The sequence below is a fragment of the Sinocyclocheilus grahami genome, unplaced genomic scaffold, assembly GCF_001515645.1.
Source record: "Sinocyclocheilus grahami isolate Dianchi unplaced genomic scaffold, SAMN03320097.WGS_v1.1 scaffold126.1, whole genome shotgun sequence".
Classification (NCBI taxonomy): domain Eukaryota; kingdom Metazoa; phylum Chordata; class Actinopteri; order Cypriniformes; family Cyprinidae; genus Sinocyclocheilus; species Sinocyclocheilus grahami.
In genome coordinates, this window is record NW_015505305.1 from 1,197,641 (window position 1) to 1,215,968 (window position 18,328).

The following is an 18,328-nucleotide window of genomic DNA, read 5'->3' on the forward strand; positions in this document are numbered from 1 at the left end:
ACAAAATATATATTGTGTGTTGGAGTGGTCCAGACGCTACACTGCAGACCTTATTTTAAATCTTAAACCTTATTTTTGGAATCTTTATTTTTAAGAGTATGGATTGGAGCATATAAATACCTTCAATATAAATTGTTCATTGTTTTATCCTTTGCCTGACAGGCTGTGCTGTATGCTGCATCCAAGAACTGGGGTATCAAAGTGGAACGGGTCGAGCTTAAAGATGTCAAACTGCCCACCACTTTGCAGAGAGCCATGGCAGCTGAGGCAGAGGCCACCAGAGATGCCAGAGCCAAGGTGGGTGTCTGAGCACTGAAAGATTGTCACATGCTTCACAGTCACACACACACACACACACACACACACACTCACACACTGTCTGCAGAGCCTGCCAAGTTTAGTCTTATCAGCTTGGCAGCTTTGTGCTCAGTCAGTCTGGGGAGACATGTGTTCTGATTGGTGGTTTAACACCTGCAGCCCCTCACATACGGTCAGGGGTGTAAATTAACTGTAACCCCCCTTAAGCCAATCAGTTTCAAAAACAAGACCTGCAGATAAGTAAAGCACCTGCAGGTCAAGACATTAGCTTTATGTTATTGCTATTTATGACTGACCACTCACAATATAGTTAGATACCTCTTACAGATTCTGCAATATATTTTGTGACTGTAAATTTAGTTATTTCATCTTTGTGGATCTCTCTCTCTCTCTCTCTGTGGGTATGCTCACTGTGTGTATATATAGTTACATTTAATTAATTTAATTATACTTATATACAGTGGTGTAAAGTACCTGAAAGCCATACTCTTGTAAAAGTACAGATATCTTACCAGAAAATTACTTTGGTAGAAGTTGAATTCACCGTTTAGAATATTACTTGAGGAAAAGTCAAATATGTGATATTTATTGTACTTCAGTACAAAAAGTATTTTTTTAATCTTAAACGTACTTAAGTATTGAAAGTAAAAAACATAAACCTTGAATTCTGATATTTGATATATGAAACATGAAAAAATTGTAGAAATGTGAAATTAAAACCACCAGTAGGTGGCAGCAAGTGACTGTTAATGAGTTGAGATTCAACCGATTCATTCAAACGACTGATTCATTCAGGAACAAAGCATTTGACTGTGTTAATGAGTGAATCACTGAATCATTCATTCAACCGATTCGTTCAAAAAGCTGATTCATTCAATAAGTAAACACCGTCCATTGCTCAGAGACGCAAAATAGTGCTGTGATCTTTGGAATTATTTTCGTTGGCAAAATTTAGCAAAAACAAGAAATATTATTTCTAAAATGTAAGTTACTTATTGCTTTACTGAACTTGTATAAAATGATTATTAAATGTGTTCATGCTAATATCTGCAGAAAAACTGTACTCTTTGCGTGATATAGATTGTTAACTATAATAAATTATATGAATATAAAAAGCATAGGAGTTTTGAGTTTTAATAGACTAATAAATCAATGTGCTTGCACTCTGTGTGATTTGGTGATAGGTATAGCCTACCTGACAATGTCAGATCGCACATCATTACAACAACACTTACCATATTATCGCAGATATACTGTATATCGCACGCCCCAGACTCGACTTGAGTGGAAAATGAATCATCCGCAGTTGTGCGCGCACTTGTTTGCACATGAGCAAAGGTGTTTTTAGGAGTTAAACGCCAGACCACTGATTCGTCAAACCTGCTTTCCTGCAGTCCGTGGCCTTTTTCTGACTTCTGACTATTTTGTAGTAAGTAACGAATATGCTTCGGGGAAATGTATTGGAGTAAAGGTATACATTTTAATTGGGAAATGTAGTGGAGTAAAAGTAAAAGTTGGCTGAAATATAAAAACTCAAGTAAAGTACAGATACTCCCAAAAAAATACTTAAGTACTGTAACAAAGTATTATTACTTCGTTACATTACACTACTGCTTATATATAATTATAACATAAATAAAAATTTCTATAGTTACATTATTGACATTATGTATATGAATTCATTAATGAGGTAATTAATTTAAACAAATGAATTTATATGTTATTAATAATTATATAATAATTAAATGTTTTTCTTTCTAGGGAAATAAATCTATTAAGCAGGGCACTAAAACTTTTATAATCTTTTTTTTCATTATCTCTTATTTTTCATTATCTCTTGAGATGTAAACGTATGACCTTAATTGTATTTTCTTTCAGTGTTTTAAATTGACAAATCAATCTACATGAAAGAAAACTGTCATAGATTTAGTTTATTCATCTGCCATTCATCTATTGTTTAAATTAATTTAACCATCCATCCATACAATAGTTCAGAGATGCTAACCTGACCTCCCCTTAAACTACAGTAGGAGCTCTCTCAATGAACACTATAATAATGTGAGTCATATTGTTGACTGGAAACCTGAGTCTTTATGTCCTCACACTATGGCACAATGAGCAGGAAAAACAAACTGGCTTTGCTCAATGGAAATTTCCAAGTAATTAAAGGTGTGTGCCAGAGGCCACACTGTGAATTGGGATTATGTTTATATGATGAATGAATTCATGGTAAAGTGGTTGACCACTGAAGTGTAGCCTTTGTAAAATGAACATATTTAAGTGTGTTCTAATCTATCGTGAACAGGTGATCGCAGCGGAGGGAGAAATGAAAGCCTCGCGTGCTCTGAAGGAGGCGGCAAATGTGATGTCAGAGTCTCCGTCTGCTCTTCAGCTGCGCTATATGCAGACACTGACTGAGATTGCTTCAGAAAGGAACTCAACTATTGTCTTTCCTCTTCCTATTGACCTCATTTCTAATTTCATGAAAAGGTGACCTTATATAGGAATAATCTATTAATGTTCAACTATCACTGTACAGACATTGCAGCCTTTTCTTTTAAAATCCTCTATGTTTTAACTATAAGCAAAACATATTCTGTTCATATTAGATATTTTGCATCATGTGTCTTACATATTTAAAAATGAAATTGTTCAAAATATTCTTTTGCATTACATGATTAAATCTATCAAATAACGTGGCTAAGGTATATTCTACTCTGATCTGATTGGATTATTTTATATGCATTTAACTAATCTTTCATGTATAAGAATAAAACTGATTTAAATCTCATTGTGTATGCCTATAGCCTTTTAACAACAAGTACACATATACACAGAGAATCTGATTATATGTAGATACATGACAGAATGACTGTTTAACGCCGTCATGAGAAAAGACTAACGGTTATTCTGTTGGCCTGATGCAGAAAAAAATGGGTACAATGAGCCCTGATCAGTGAGTCCCATAATAGGATTGACTACATCAGATGCAGGAATGGGTGGACAGTTTAGAAGAGTTACTGTAATCTGCCATCTAATCTGTTTCAACCTCACATAGACGAAAACAGCTTCTGTTCTGACCCTGAACCCCAAAGACACACTGTCATAATGCTCTCATTTCTGCTGTCTCCAATATACATGCAGATGTATTTACATACTGAGAAAGAATTTCAAAGAAACTTACCTCTGTACTGCAGTAATTTCTGTTGCTACACTCACATAAACAGGACCTGCAGGGAATGCAAAGATGCTGTAAAGCTTGTTGGTGAGACCACAAGATATAGGTTTATTGCTAATTTCACACATAACATCATTTTAGAGGAAACAAGATTTTAAGGCACTCAGCAGGGAAGCAAAGTAATTGTACCCTGGGTCATTTCCTCTCTCTGGAGACTAAATATGCTCTTAGCCTACAGTGATGCTCTACTATATGGGTGCAATATGAAAATTACATGTGTGTATTTGCTGACAGGATATGTACTGAATATCTGTGCTGATGTGGCTCTTTTGGGTTTGGAAGGAGAACCACTTCACTGTGACCTTGTGCCCTTTAATACGAAACAAAACAACTGAATACCCCCGACATTGGAAGAAGCAGAAACAAACTGGAAGTGTCCAAAACACATTCAAGGAACTGATCACCCAAAAATGAAAGTTTTGTCATTTGTCCACATTTATTTGCCCTGATGTAATTTTAAACCTGTATGACTTCCTTCTGCAGAACACAAAAGAAAATATTTTGAAGAATGTTAAGGTTCAAACATTGGACCTCACTGACTTTCAATAAATGGACAAAAAAAAACTCTTCAGACATTCTTCAAAATATCTTGTATATTCTAACAAGGAAAGAAAGTTATACAGGTTTGGAACAAAATGGGGGTGAGCAAATGATGACAGAATTTCAATTTCTAAAGTCGTTTACCAAATGCTTCTTTTCATGATTTTCTGTACTCTTCTGGAAGTCCTAAGCTGGCCTGCTGACTTATCACACTGTCCACTGACCACACAGTGAGCATGTGTGATCTCGTTCAATCTCCTTCGCTCCACCCACAACCCATCCTCCATGGGCTCTTTCCTTTACTACAGACACTCCAATGTTGTTTCTTAGTTTTCTTGCTATTCCTTGTGTCTACCCCTGTCAGACATGTCCCTGTGGCATTTCCTGATTTTGCTGAGCATCTTTATGCTTTGTAAAGGTAAGAGACAGGACTCTATCCAGTAGATTACACTGATTTAATTTGGCTAACATTTTGAATCACTGACACTTATCATCTGGGGTTTCTGGGAAATTTCTCTTTTTTGAGAAGGATTCACAATTTTTTTTTGCAAAAAATTTTTTTGCCTTGACTATATGGACATATTTAACCTGGGAAGTTTTTCATTTCTGATTCAACATTCTGTACTTATTCTGTTCAGCTGTGTTACAGTATGAGCTGCAACAACATTAACCTTTATGTTGTGTTTGGGGTCTGAAAGACCCAATGGCCTATTGAATAGCTCCAAAATTTCAACTATTTTAATACACTTCAAGTGTCTCCCATGAAAAATGTTACATTGTTACTAGAATGGATACCTCTCACGTTTCCAAAAAGTGCATGTTCATATTGTTGTGAAGTAGAAGCATAACTGGGTTTTGATTAGGTCAGAAGAATAATCTGAGGAAAATAAGAGGTTAACTTTGATTATTTCTTTCTGGTATCTAGGACAGTGAATGATCGAGGACTTGAGGATTAATTTGTAGCCTGTTTTTACCAATGTTATTTCAGTGACGTATGTAATGAGTAATGCTTGCAGATGGCAGACGTAACAGATCAGCGTGAAAGAGGGTTAAATACAGCAGCTCATGTGACTGACACCTGTAATCATCTCAGATATTTCTACTGGGGGAAGAGGAGGGGGCAGGGGAACATGTATAGGGCAAGAATAGAGATGACGTTAACCTTTGTGAGGTTTTCCAAAATGTACAGAACAAAATGAATTATCACCAGTTTCCAGAAAAGCTGAACTGGGAATATTTTTTAAATGATCAACTAGGCATTACATTGAAACTACAGGGAGCAAAACACAGAACACGTGTATGAATTTCATTGCATGCTAGATGCTAGAACTATTCTCACACTTTTCTGAGCCATTTTTACTTCTTCACATTTTTAAAAACCTTCTTGATGTCTGATTACAAATAGCATGTTATGTTGAAATTGTTCTAATCAAAAGATCCAACTAGCACCATGCTAAACTAGCAGGCTAAGCTGTTAGCTTGCTAACCGAAGGCTAAATGAGGAACACAAAGATATGAAAATGTTTAATTTGAAAATGTTGGTTCTGGTAATATTTTGTGATATGTAGACATCACTTAACATTTTCATGATTAAAATAAAAAATAAAAAATAATTTCTAGTCAGGCACTGAATAGCCTACCCATTAAAAGCCAAATGAACTCACAACCAGAAAGTGTCCAAGCACTTTTATTTGTGTCTTTAGTTTGAACAAAATGAATGTATTGTTGTAAACATCAGCTTCTTTTTGTGTAAATTTTTCCTTAAAATGTGTTTTTACATAAAAAATGTAATAATGCCACAGTGTTATTTTAGTATTTTTTAATATTTACCATTTAGTATTTTTTTATATTTAATAGTTAGTTGCCACAGCAACATTTCAAATTTTCATTTAAGTTATTTAAGTGTAACAAAAAAGTATAACAAGCCATTACAATTATTTGGTTCAGTAGTTTACAACTTCATCTCGTTCACATAAACACAGAGAGCAAAATACAGACCAGTAAGCCTGCGTCTTCTGTTGTTAGGTGAAGACAGTGAGTGCGACAACTTCACCGATCTGGATTTCCATGAGTCTTTCATGGGGACCTATCTGTACGTGCGTCTGCTGCTCTACACCAGTGCAAACCTCGAATGCGGTCAGGAGCTCCCCCACCACAAATTCACTCAAGAACCCCTATTTAATGTAACAAGACCCACTACCTTTGTCATACACGGGTACCGGCCCACGGGGGCACCGCCTATCTGGATCAACCACATTGTACACTTGTTAGCAGCACAGAAGGACATGAACATCCTGGTAGTAGATTGGAACAGAGGGGCAGCCAATCTCAATTACTTCACAGCTGTGGCCAACACACGGGGTACGGCTATGAACATCACCGGCTTCATAGAGAGTATGGAGGTAGGGTCAGTGGTCTTTCATTAGCGTTTCAGCTCTGAAATAGCTTTGGTCAGTAATGTCTGCCAATTTAACCGATATTGTGTTACTTTCAGAAAGAGGGAGCATCTCTTGACTCCATCCATCTGATTGGAGTCAGCCTGGGCGCACATGTGGCCGGGTTCATTGGTGCAATGCTGGGAGGACGGGTGGGCAGAATCACAGGTGAGATTCAGGAAAGCCAATGAAACAAAACCAGTCGTAACATCTTCAGTTAGTTAATCTTATCCAATAAATATTGTTTACTAGAAGTTTCACCTGGTTTACTCTACTGTAGGTCTGGACCCAGCAGGGCCAATGTTTGCCAGTGCTCCCCCTGAGGAACGCCTTGATCCAACTGATGCCCAGTTTGTAGATGTGCTGCACACAGATATGAATAGTAAGTATCATACATTTGAAGACACACTACTGAAATCACAGAATAAGTGTGGAAGGTCATCCAAATATTCCATGCATACAGTATGTTCTACAAAAATAATACTAAAATAGTAGTGTGCCAAACATAGCCTAACAATTCCACGTTCAAACACTGTTTCCTGTGGCAGCCTTTGGCCTTAGAGGAACCCATGGTCATATTGATTTCTATGCCAATGGAGGATTAGATCAGCCTGGATGTCCCAAGACCATCTTCTCAGGTCAGTAAGTTAAGATAAAACATTTGGGAAAGGTCAGAATTGAGATACAGAATGCTCTCCAAATAAACCCAAAATGCAAAAAGCTGGCTGTGTAATTTAGATTCTGTCATAATTAAATTATGCAATTCTCACAGTGGGATTGAGTTGATTACAAGGTTGTGTTAACAGGGCTAACATGTAATCTCATTCCTTCTCTTCTCCACAGGGAAATCTTATTTTGTGTGTGATCATCAGAGGTCTGTTTTCCTGTACCTGTGCGCTCTGAATCACACCTGTAAACTTACGGCATATCCGTGTCCCTCATACAGCGACTTCCTTAGTGGCCAGTGTTTGCAGTGTGAGACCTTCAAGCCTGCTTCCTGTCCTGTTCTGGGTAAAAGCAATACATCTAGTAATCAACCACAATAAATGCAAATATGAATACTGATTAAAGATTGCAAGTGTGATTTTGCTTTTAAACAACAATTCAGTAAATGAATATGCAGGGTAAGTAACTTACATTTTAGACACAATATTGCCAGTTATTGCTGCTCTGCTGATGAAAACATTTTTGACTTGTAAATGTCACAATTAATTACAGAAAAGGCAAGTAGCACACTGAATTAAACATTAAGTTTTTAAGTAGAAAAACTGAAGTAGTACTTTCTTGTAAAAGTAAGCTGCTTGTCAGCTCTGCTGTAATCACAGTTTAATAAAAAAAGAAAAAAAGAAATTAATACTTTTATGAAATACACATTATTTGATCAAAAGAGTACTTTTATTTAGAATAAAAACTGTTCTTTTGAAACCTATTAATTTTCACAAAAATATTAAGCAGCACAACTGTTTTCAACACTGACAATAAGAAATGCTTTTTGGGCTTCATTCAGAACTTCTGAAGGATCACGTGACACTACAAAAAGATTTATTACTTTGAACCTGCAAAACAGATTTAACCAAACACAGCAAAGCAAGCAGAGTGATACAAACAGAAAAGCTGTTTATAATGTAAAATTACCTTCATCTTTTCAGGTTATGACATGAGCCAGTGGAGGGATATACTCTTGAGGTTGGGCCAAACAAGAGCACATTTCTCAACTACAGCAGAGCTCCCCTACAGCAGTGAGTTAGCAGCACTATAACGACTCATTGCAGAAGTTGTTTTCTCAAAGGTATTATTTTGTGCAATATTCTGATTTCTCCTTTTAACAGACAAGCTACAGAGTGGACCTTGTTACCTGGAACCAGTTTCTGCGCTGGGGGGTGGTCATACTCCGACTGCACAATGGCAAAAATGTAAAAGAGTCCCAGATAGATAAGTATGTAAACTGCAATAATGAGTTTATATAAAACAATATATTATAGATCCATTCATCTTGACTTGTCATCATGTAATGATAGTTCTGTATGTTTCTGCTTAGTAAGCTGTTGAGGTTTGAGCAGTATACCTCCACTCGACTCCTGGCGCAGTTCGATGAGGATCTATATCCAATTCAGAAAATCTCTTTACGGATTGTCACTGGGAATGTGATTGGACCTCGATACAAGATAAGGCTGCTTCGTATTCGAATAACACCACTGGAAAATCAAAACAGGTGAGTAACTACACAACACATTGCTTTTCTGAGTTACAGGCATCTAAACTAATGAATTACACATACACTGCTGTTCAAAAGTATAGGGTCCATAATGTTTTTGAAAGAAGTCTTTTACATTCAACAAGGCTGCATTTATATGATCATAAATACTGTAAAATACAGTGAAACATTATTACAAAATACTAATTTTTAAAATATTTTATAAATGATTCCCATGCTGGCAAAGTTGAATTTCACTTCTTTCAAAAAAAAACAAAAAAAAACAACTTTCTGAATCTTTTGAATGGTAGTGTAACTGTCATGCATGCTAAACAAAAACAGTCAATTAATTATGGTGCTTTCTGCTCCTTTTCCCAACAGGCCACTAATGTGTCGATATGACATTATTTTGGAGGAGAATGCTGAGGTCTCTTTCAAACTGTTGCCCTGTGATTAATCTCATCTGTAGGAAATCAAATTGAAATGCCCATCTGAACTATAACAGACATTTTAAGGAGGTCTAAACAGTTAAAAACATTTAGTGCCTTTTCTGTGAGATTACTACTGTGATTGCACTAGTATAAAATTGTTATACCAGGCACAGAATTAAAGTGCTGTTTTACTATATAAAATTCTGACTCGTAACTGTTGGAACAATCTATATCGTTCCTGTATAGTCGGTCTTAATCATCACCAGTATAAACCAAATATTCTACTGTAAAGATGTTTTACACGTACAGCTTTTGCATTCTTGTTTTGTAAAATAAATGACATGGTCTGAAAACACCAGAAGCTTCATTTGAAAACATTTTGGCACAAATAGATTTTATTTACAGAACAATTTCTACTTTTAGTTTACACAGAAGGATACAGCAAATATGATTTTTTTGTCATATACATAGGTACGACAAAACGTCTATTTTAGTATAAAAGCAAAACTAACCATGTGTTGTAATACTGCTATGAAATTGCAATTTAAATACATCATTTAATTTGCAATTAAATTCACATATAGTATGAATTGTAATTTGTGCCTTGTAAATATTGTGGATTATCAAATCAAAAACTAAACTGTAGTTACTTCACTGACAATAAAGAATAGCAATTTTTCAGGATGAGAGCAGGGCAAGGTGATGCTTAATCTTTATCACTTTAACTTGCCCAATGAGGTGTCCTATTTTATGTTTCCATCTTCAAATAATAATAAAAAAGCTGTTTCCTTAAATCAAGCTAATGGTAGTGGGTGAATCAAAAATGGATGAAAATGATTCACCAAAGTGGAGAAGCAGTGGACCTTGAATCAAGGTCTTGGTGGTTCTAATATCAAAACAGAAACAACAAAAACACTGTTGTTGACAAGTGACCTCAGATTTGAATGGTTGACTTTCTCCTCATGCACTGCCACCTGCAGATAAAAATACAAAATGAAGAGGACAAAAAATAAAGGACCAATGTACACTACATCAAAAACTTCTGTATGAAAGTCAGAGAAAAAAAAGTATAATAATGTATATTGATCAGTCAAAAAAAAGAAGATATATATGAACACATATACAGTGGGGAAAAAAGTATTTAGTCAGCCACCAATTGTGCAAGTTCTCCCACTTAAAAAGATGAGAGAGGCCTGTAATTTTCATCATAGGTATACCTCAACTATGAGAGACAAAATGAGAAAAAAAAAATCCAGAAAATCACATTGTAGGATTTTTAAAGAATTTATTTGCAAATTATAGTAAATACATTTACTACTATTACATACTATTTCAAGTCCTCTGTCCCAGTGGTCTGCTATTGCGATTGAAATTCCCCCTCTGACTGAAGTTCTGTCTGTTAGGTACTGGCATTCTTTGACGGGGACCATCCTGAAGGATCAAAAAGAGTCATCGTATGAACAATCAAACTTTCTTAAAAATAGAAATGTTTCACATCAACAAGAACTCACCCACTGCCTTTGACGCTCACGGTCTTGTTCCAACCACCTAAAGTTCTCATCCATTTCTTCAGCATCTTCACTCATATAGGGAGGTTCACTCTCTTGACTTTGGAAAGACAACAGTAATTCCCACCATTATAGAGATGCAGGTGCCAAAACAGAGTTTTGAAAATATTGATATATTAGCGCAGCATCTGAATGCATAGCAATAACATTAAAAGCTGGTCTGAAGACATGGCCAACAAAAACACTTTTCAGTCCATACCCCTCAGGAGCCATTGGAGCAAAGTTTCCCCCAGCAATGGTGATCTTCACACCCTCCAGTCGCTGTTGTCTTCTTCGCTCCAGGTCATACCTGAGGTCACCAGGGTCAGGGACAAGCTGTCGTCTCTGAAGCTAGGGGAAAAAAAAATCCCAATTTGAACCAACATACTTAAAATGATTTGATACTGATGGAGCTGAAAAAGATCAACTTACTGGATCCGGCCCGATCTTGCAGAAGATCTGAGTTTCTGATGAAGGCATTCCGTGTTGCCTATAATAAAAGACCAAGAATCTTCATGATTCGCATACGGTTTGGAGAAGGATTTAAATGTAGGATTAGGGGGTAATCAAATCTTTAATCCTAAATAAAAAATATTAACCCTAAATAAAAAATAATAGCGATGCTAATCATTGCAAGCGTCACTAATGATTAAAAACAAAATAATTGGCATGTGTACCTATTCATGACTGGTCTCACGTTTCCCATTTCCTCCTCTTCTTCTTCCTCCTTAAACTCATCTTGGAGTGAATAATACTGTTCAATTGCAAATCGTTCATTAAGTGTGATGCCTTGGCCCCTAAAATAATTTTCTGCAAACCAAATAAGCAAACGGTTAACCAAAATCAACTCTTTGCCATGTAAAATAAGCTCTTTCTAAGATACACAATATGTTACCAAGGTAATCCATTGGTACCTTTAACTTGATGCACAAGGGTGATGATCTCCTGGGCAAATGTCCCAGAATGCACTGCTGATTCCCTGTAAGTCCCAGAATGCTCCAGCATGGGAAGGAAATCAAGGCGTTGTCGACCCACATTGACTAAGTCCAGTGATAACTGCCTATCTGAAGAATATCCTAAATGACTAAACAAGAGGTCACATGATATAGAGATATAAGGTCCCATTACAGCTTTCCTTTTCCTTTCAAATTTTACATTAACCAGATGAACACTCATGAATAAATATAAATTGGAATAAAATCAGGTACAAAGCTCAGGTACAAAACTTCCATAGAAAAGTTTCATATTAACCATAAACACTGCAATGTTTATTTTAATGCAAAACAATTGGCCTTTTACCTGTCATATAGTCCCTTTTATCTACAAATTTACCAGCACTACTTATATTAATCTAAGATGTCTCTTCCAGTGAAATTAAAAGTGGTCTCCTTTTTTGGAAAACGACTTTAACAACTGGAACGATTCACTGTGATCCAGTAAATTAAAAGCAAGCACACACTATTCGGATTGTTGTTATAACAAATCGTAATTTCAGTTCAATTTGAGCGGTGTGCTAAAAACAACACATTTTGGTCAGCTCAACCTTCATTTAAATACTCTATCACTAAATAAATAATTTAACAATGCATAACAAATATATCAGGTCATAATAATTATGGCAAGTTCATGCCTCTCCTCTCACTGTCATTGCGTGTTTCCATTCATCAGAAGATCCTTCAGTAAACTAATTTGCTCCAGAGTGCCAACACATGGTGACGAACAGAGATCAGTCAAAACATCTCAATGTGTTTTTTCTTGGAGTGCAAAATCTTGATCGGTGAGCTTAGTTGAGCAATCTTAGATGAGCATTAGATGCATTGAACTTCATAATAAACTCAATTATGGTAGCGATGGTATCAACTTTAGGTAACTGCTGGAAGAGTTTTGAAGATCTCCAGTGGGTTGTGGTCTTCACAGATCCCTTCTCGCAGAATAAAACGATACACCCTCCAATTTCAGCGATGATCTCAGACTTTTCCTTGGTAATCATTGCTATGTAAATTTCATATGCCAAATCTTGCTGCTATACTGTCTTGCGGATGAAATCAAAAGTCTGTGGGAAGTTGCTTCAAACAAATTCATGTGTGAACAGGTATTATTGTCGAATTTGCAGTTGCCTCTTTGGGTCTTCCATTTCTTTCATTGCCATATCCTTAAAAAATACTTTAAAGTAACAGATGCACATTTAGGAAACTTGCAAACTTGAATCTTGCAAATTACTTTCACATGACACAGCCATGTCTACGGAGTTCTCATTGTTTATTGATACAACGTGATGAATTTCTAACCCAAAGTCCAAATATGTAAACAAAATGCAGTTCCTGTAGGTCATCTGGTAATGTATGGTGCTAGCAACACCAAGGTCATTGGTTTGTTTGGCAAGGATCACAAATTGTAGATATTGAAGGCACTGTACAGATAAATCACTCGGGATAGAAGTGTCTGCCAAATGAGTAGATACAAAAAGGCTCCAAAACATTCCTGTTGCTATGTCCATTTGAGTAAAATAGTTTGATTATGCTTCTTTGGTTTCTCACTTCATTGTGAATTGATAGCTGTTGGTTCTGTACAATGGAAACATCACAACGGTGTGTCTTCTTCAGCCCAAGTCTCTTTGCTCCATCCACATGTTCTAGTAGTCACTCAATGCAGAATGGATGATTGCTGAATGAGGTTGTCATCATCAAATGCAGGTTAGTGATAGTCAGATCTGTGTCTGTGGAAATCTGCCTCAGATTATCCTGTATATGCAGTTTCTTCCAATCAACAAATACACATTATATAGGACAGTACAAACAAATAATCAGCTTGGCGAACGTCAAACACATGTGAGACATTTCTTGAAGACAGAAAGTTGTGTGAAGTATTTTGCTTCAGTGCCAGATTAAATGATTCAATTTGTCCTTTCAGCCTCATCTTAATCCCTTCAAACAAGGCCATACGTCTTCTCCCACAAGGAAAAAAATCTGCAGCGGGTGACAGTCTGAATGCTGTGGACATCTGGAAAACTTATGCATACCTACTCGACTTTGATTTGATTGTATGGTTGCTGACTTACCTGCAGCCAATACAGCTCTAAAAGCAGAAGTGCTCAAACCCTGTGGGGCACTGGTATTTTGGTGGAGACATCATCTTGAAGAGCTGAAAAGTGGATGTAAAAATGGACTGATTTTCTTTTGCCTGTGTTAACTGGTGGAGAACATTATCCTCAGGTCCTTAACCAAATTAAGCTGAGATCCATGTAATTCCAGTCTAGTGTTTCAGACATCTGATGAGCCACTGATATGAAGGAATTAGTGGCAGAGAAATGTGTTTTTAACAGGACTTACTCACAAACTGGTAATTCTGTCCCTCCATTTAAAGAAGGAATGAAGATGAAAGGCAATCCAAAAATCACATTTTCTCCATAGGACAAACTTCCACATGTAAGACACTCGAGCATTTTGGCATTGATGTCAAGAAATGGCACACTGCATCTTGCATGTTGAACTTTTTCTGCAATCTGAGATTTGTACATTTCGAATTTCTTCACATACCTTCTGAAACTCTTTTCTTGTTAATGATCACCAGCAGTGTAACTTCGACAGGCCTTGGTGCCATTTTAGGATACATTACCCACATCAGGGCCTTGAAGTGGTCCATGTTCCTGATTACTGAACGATTGGTAGCTTTCACATCCAAACATTTGCTTGAATGAGACATGTACATTTGTGTGCCAACACAACAGCACAAGATGAATACTTCAGAAATGTTAGCTCAATCCTTAATTCATCCCATTACTCCCTGGTTTGAATAGGATGGATTAATCACAAGAGATAACTTCAGTGACACTTCCAAGTATCCTTACAAATCATTTCCCTTTTAAAGCTCTTCAGAGGGCCGTCCGGGATATCCTGGCAACCTTGAATGAAGATTATAAAACTTTATGGTTGTATAATTTGCCCATCCTTGCAGTAATCTTATTTTGGTTTGATCTTCAATACCCATGTACACGATAATAAGACACAAAATGGCCCATTCATCGGTTTTCTGGATGCAACCCCACACTTTCCATTGAATCTTCTTGATGTTCACAATCTGTAGACCGTTGTTCTTCAGGTCTTCATGGTGTAAGGACAGTGGACACAGAAAAGAGGCATGAACTTTTGACCCTAACCAAAAGTGGTACGACAAAGATACTATACCTGCTTTGCCTGACGGGTCGACTCATGTCCACCTTGATCTTGAGGGTCTCCTGTTCACTGAAATCCATTCTAGGCGCAGAACCAACATTAGTGTTTGGCTTCCTGTGATACTGAGCTCTTTGGCGAACCACCCCTTGTCCCATCATTTTCCCATGATTCCTTTGTGATCTCTCTTCCTCCCAATCATGGATAGATTCTCTATTTCTGTTCCTCAAGTCAACATTGTTCACATCCCTCAAATCCATTTCCCTCCGTGCTTCTGAGTCTCTTGAATGTGACTCCATTCTAGACTGATCCATGTGTCTTGAGCGCTCTCTTCCTTGAGTTTCTCTTCCATAAGAAGAGTAGTTCTTTCTTGATTCCTCTTGGGGGTTACTATTTAGTCGCCCACCATGTCTATCTTGTAAAGTATGCGTATGATAGCCTTGGTCTCTTCTATCTTGATCACGATTCCTCTGGGTTTCACTTGTTCTAGGTGGATCTCTGCTCCTTAGATTGCCACTCATTTTTGGGGGATCGCGGCTCCTTGAATCTTTCTTTGCGATTCCATGATCGTGTTCCACAATGACAGGTGCACGACGTGGGCTGAGGCCCCTGTGATGCTCAACAAACTCATCCTGCAGACCAAATTCTGTCTTTCCTTCAGAAGGAGGGTGATGCTCCCTATAATTTGACTTTGATGACCTGTATTAAGAAAGCAAGTAACATGTGTCCAAGATTAGAACGAAATTACAATAATAGCTAGCAAGATTTTAGCGTACAATTAGCTGGATCTACATATTACAATTGCTGATGATGACAGTTAACGGAGACTAATCTCATAGAACAAAAGGGGTTACAATAAAGATTTAATTTATTAAATACATTACTAACTAAAATGTAAAATTAAAGAGATAAAATGTAACAGATGCAATTAGAAAAACATTTATCCATCAAAGAAAGTGACTGAATCCTTTCTTCTTTTCTTCGTTCCTCTCCATCCACGTCAGACGTATGAAGCGGGGAAAGAAATGCCTTCTTGTACCTCTCTGCAAAGGAGCCCCTTTTTTTATATTGATCGCCATATTCTTCATTATGATATCCATAATCCATCCTGTCGTGTCTTCTTCCTTCTGGATGTCTTGGATAAGACCTGTCCCTCAATTCTCTGTGGTTGTGTTGTGAATTGAGCTCCTTATCAACGCCTTCATTCCTGTTCCAGCCTGGTGTTGGCATCCTGTAACGCTCTTCAACACCAAAATGTGTGTGATCAGGGGAAGGTAGCCTTTCTCTAGGAAGTCTCCTTGGAGAATGGGGCGGCCTTTCTTCATCTCCCTGCATGTGGTATCTGGTCATAGGTGAAGCCCCTCTTTTTTGAGCATGCTCTATTGCATCAATAAAATTGGCCCAGTGGTCGACATGTTGTTCTCCTTGATAGGAATCTTTGTTCCAGTGTGTGCTATTTTCTACTTTGTTGACATATTCAGGGTTTCTCCACGCATCAGACTGTACCGATGAATGTATCTGGTTATCAAATAATCCTTCCGCTCTCCTCCCATGAAGAGTTGGGATTCTGTTGATATTCGAGAGGTTCAAGAAGCTGTTAATAACCAGCAATGCAACAACAAAATAATGATTTTTGTAACACCGACTTTACTTTAGATGAAATACCTTGAATACAAGGGAGATCTCGAACGCGGACGTGACATTGTTTCCTTGAAAAACAAGAAACTGTTAGCCATGAGACCAGATTTATGCAACCGAGGTCTTCATTCTCAAAATTGACCAACGTTTTAACATAGTAATTTTTCATCAAAGTACCACAGCACAAAATGGCATATTACATATACCCAGGCACTTTTTAAAAACCCTAATTTTCCTGTTAAATATAAAACCAAAGTTTATATGAATTATAAACCTGAAATAGGCACTGGATGTGGTCATCATATGTTTTAACAAACGTATCTGTAAAGTATTTTGACGTTTCCACACATTTTGACCAGTGAATCTGCATGATTTTCTATTTCTTCTCTGATCGCTCATGATTGCTTTTATGATTTTGATTTATTATCATTATTATAAATATTTATGAGGCAATTGTCCATTTTTATGTACAGTTGTGAAATTAATACATTTAAACTATTACACTTATTAGTGTCTATCTAAATCATGGTTTTAATAAAACAAAAGCCTGGAAATCGAGTTTTAAAAAATTATAATATTCCCAGATTTCAATGACAGGAAAAATAAATGTTATCAATCCTTCAACGAGGTATGACACTTGATGCTCATTTACAAAGAAATAAGATTTTAAATGTACTCCAAATGAAACAGTAACTCATTACACTAACTACATTATTAATTATTATTCCTCGACATTTCTCAAATGGTCCATTTAAAAGGCCTGCGCACCACAAAATGACCTGAGATCGATGAAGATGCTAGAGTATGGCATAATAAAAGAGAAACACATCTGAACATAAACAATTTATAGAATAAAATAATAGTGAATAATGTTATAATAGCGTTAGTAAGTATTAGCCTCACATACCCCGAGAAATGGCTTCCACACACAGCTAGACGATGCGTCCACCAAAATACCAGTTTCGCAAAAGAAAGGAAGGAACAAACTGTCGCACAATGAATTACACCACAGATTAAAAAGCTATAGTACGATGAATCAAATATTGGTGGATTGTTGATATATGTATTTTAACACACGACCAACTTGACCCAGTGATCCATCCACAAGACTGACCCGGAAGAGTATCATCGAATGACTCGTGCAGTGTTGCCAGATTGGATGGACGATTTCCAGCCCAAAAGCTCACAAAAACCCGCCCAAAACTTTAATTGTCAAAATAATGTGATGGAATATGTCAATCAAGGTTGATAAGGGCCATTTTAACTATTTAAAACAAAATAATAATGACAAAATAATATAAATATAACGTATCGAATCGGGGCAAATAGCCTACATTAAAGAGAATTAGGCTACCGAACATGAATAAAATATGCAAGCAAACACTGTCAAAACGGCAATCAAGAAATGCATCATTTTCAATGTCAGCAGTAAGAATAATCCAATTTAAATGCAAAAAGTGCCCAATATAAGTGATTGGAAAAAGCAACGTAATTAGCAGGTATTTCACACTCGTTCATGCACACACCACGACAGTCAAAACTGTCATTCATTGATACATAGGCCTACTGAATTATAATACAATTTAAAAAACAACAACAACAATAATGCGCTTACCTTCGTGTCGCTCTATAATTTTACACAGAACTAGAGGAAGCCTCTTGTTAAGTTCATATTGTAGAACATAATACAGAGCTCTGCACAGTCAAAACTAATCAAGTCTAGCAGTTTTCAAGGATTTATCAATCTGGACCATTTATAAGATAAAAGACAGGACCGTATAAACCGACATATTTAGTTTCGGTTTTGATTAAGTAATT

The 18,328-nt window shown here is 36.7% G+C and overlaps 3 protein-coding genes across 5 annotated transcripts in view; 2 read left to right on the forward strand and 1 right to left on the reverse strand.

Annotated features, from left to right (window-relative positions):
* The window catches only part of LOC107590289 (erythrocyte band 7 integral membrane protein-like), an 18,836-nt gene extending 16,024 nt beyond the window's left edge, over nt 1-2,812 (forward strand). Inside the window, exons 6-7 of the mRNA XM_016278999.1 lie at nt 163-297; nt 2,624-2,812. Of these exons, the coding sequence (XP_016134485.1) occupies nt 163-297; nt 2,624-2,812 (324 nt within the window). The remainder of the gene's footprint in view (nt 1-162; nt 298-2,623) is intronic.
* A 1,638-nt stretch (nt 2,813-4,450) lies between these two features.
* LOC107590204 (lipase member H-like) lies at nt 4,451-9,302 on the forward strand. The gene is made up of 11 exons (XM_016278845.1): nt 4,451-4,514; nt 6,122-6,498; nt 6,591-6,699; nt 6,812-6,913; nt 7,080-7,169; nt 7,375-7,542; nt 8,181-8,270; nt 8,304-8,305; nt 8,361-8,467; nt 8,570-8,743; nt 9,107-9,302. The coding sequence occupies exons 1-11, from the start codon at nt 4,463-4,465 to the stop codon at nt 9,180-9,182; spliced, it is 1,347 nt and encodes a 448-aa protein (XP_016134331.1). The 5' UTR covers nt 4,451-4,462; the 3' UTR covers nt 9,183-9,302.
* Nucleotides 9,303-9,876: 574 nt separating this feature from the next.
* Nucleotides 9,877-17,631, reverse strand: LOC107590203 (uncharacterized protein CXorf23-like). Of its 3 annotated transcripts, none has more exons than XM_016278842.1 (11): nt 17,418-17,631; nt 16,538-16,581; nt 15,912-16,439; nt 14,888-15,571; nt 11,618-11,787; nt 11,381-11,513; nt 11,136-11,193; nt 10,924-11,054; nt 10,668-10,764; nt 10,485-10,587; nt 9,877-10,130 (listed from the first exon to the last, which is right to left on the reverse strand). In XM_016278842.1, exons 2-10 carry the CDS (start codon nt 16,573-16,575, stop codon nt 10,489-10,491), a joined length of 1,938 nt encoding a protein of 645 aa, XP_016134328.1. In that variant the 5' UTR covers nt 16,576-16,581; nt 17,418-17,631; the 3' UTR covers nt 9,877-10,130; nt 10,485-10,488. The 3 variants fall into 3 exon arrangements, with proteins under 3 accessions (XP_016134328.1, XP_016134330.1, XP_016134329.1); XM_016278844.1 differs by having other exon boundaries at nt 10,481-10,587; XM_016278843.1 differs by having other exon boundaries at nt 10,464-10,587.
* Between the last annotated feature and the right edge of the window lie 697 nt (nt 17,632-18,328).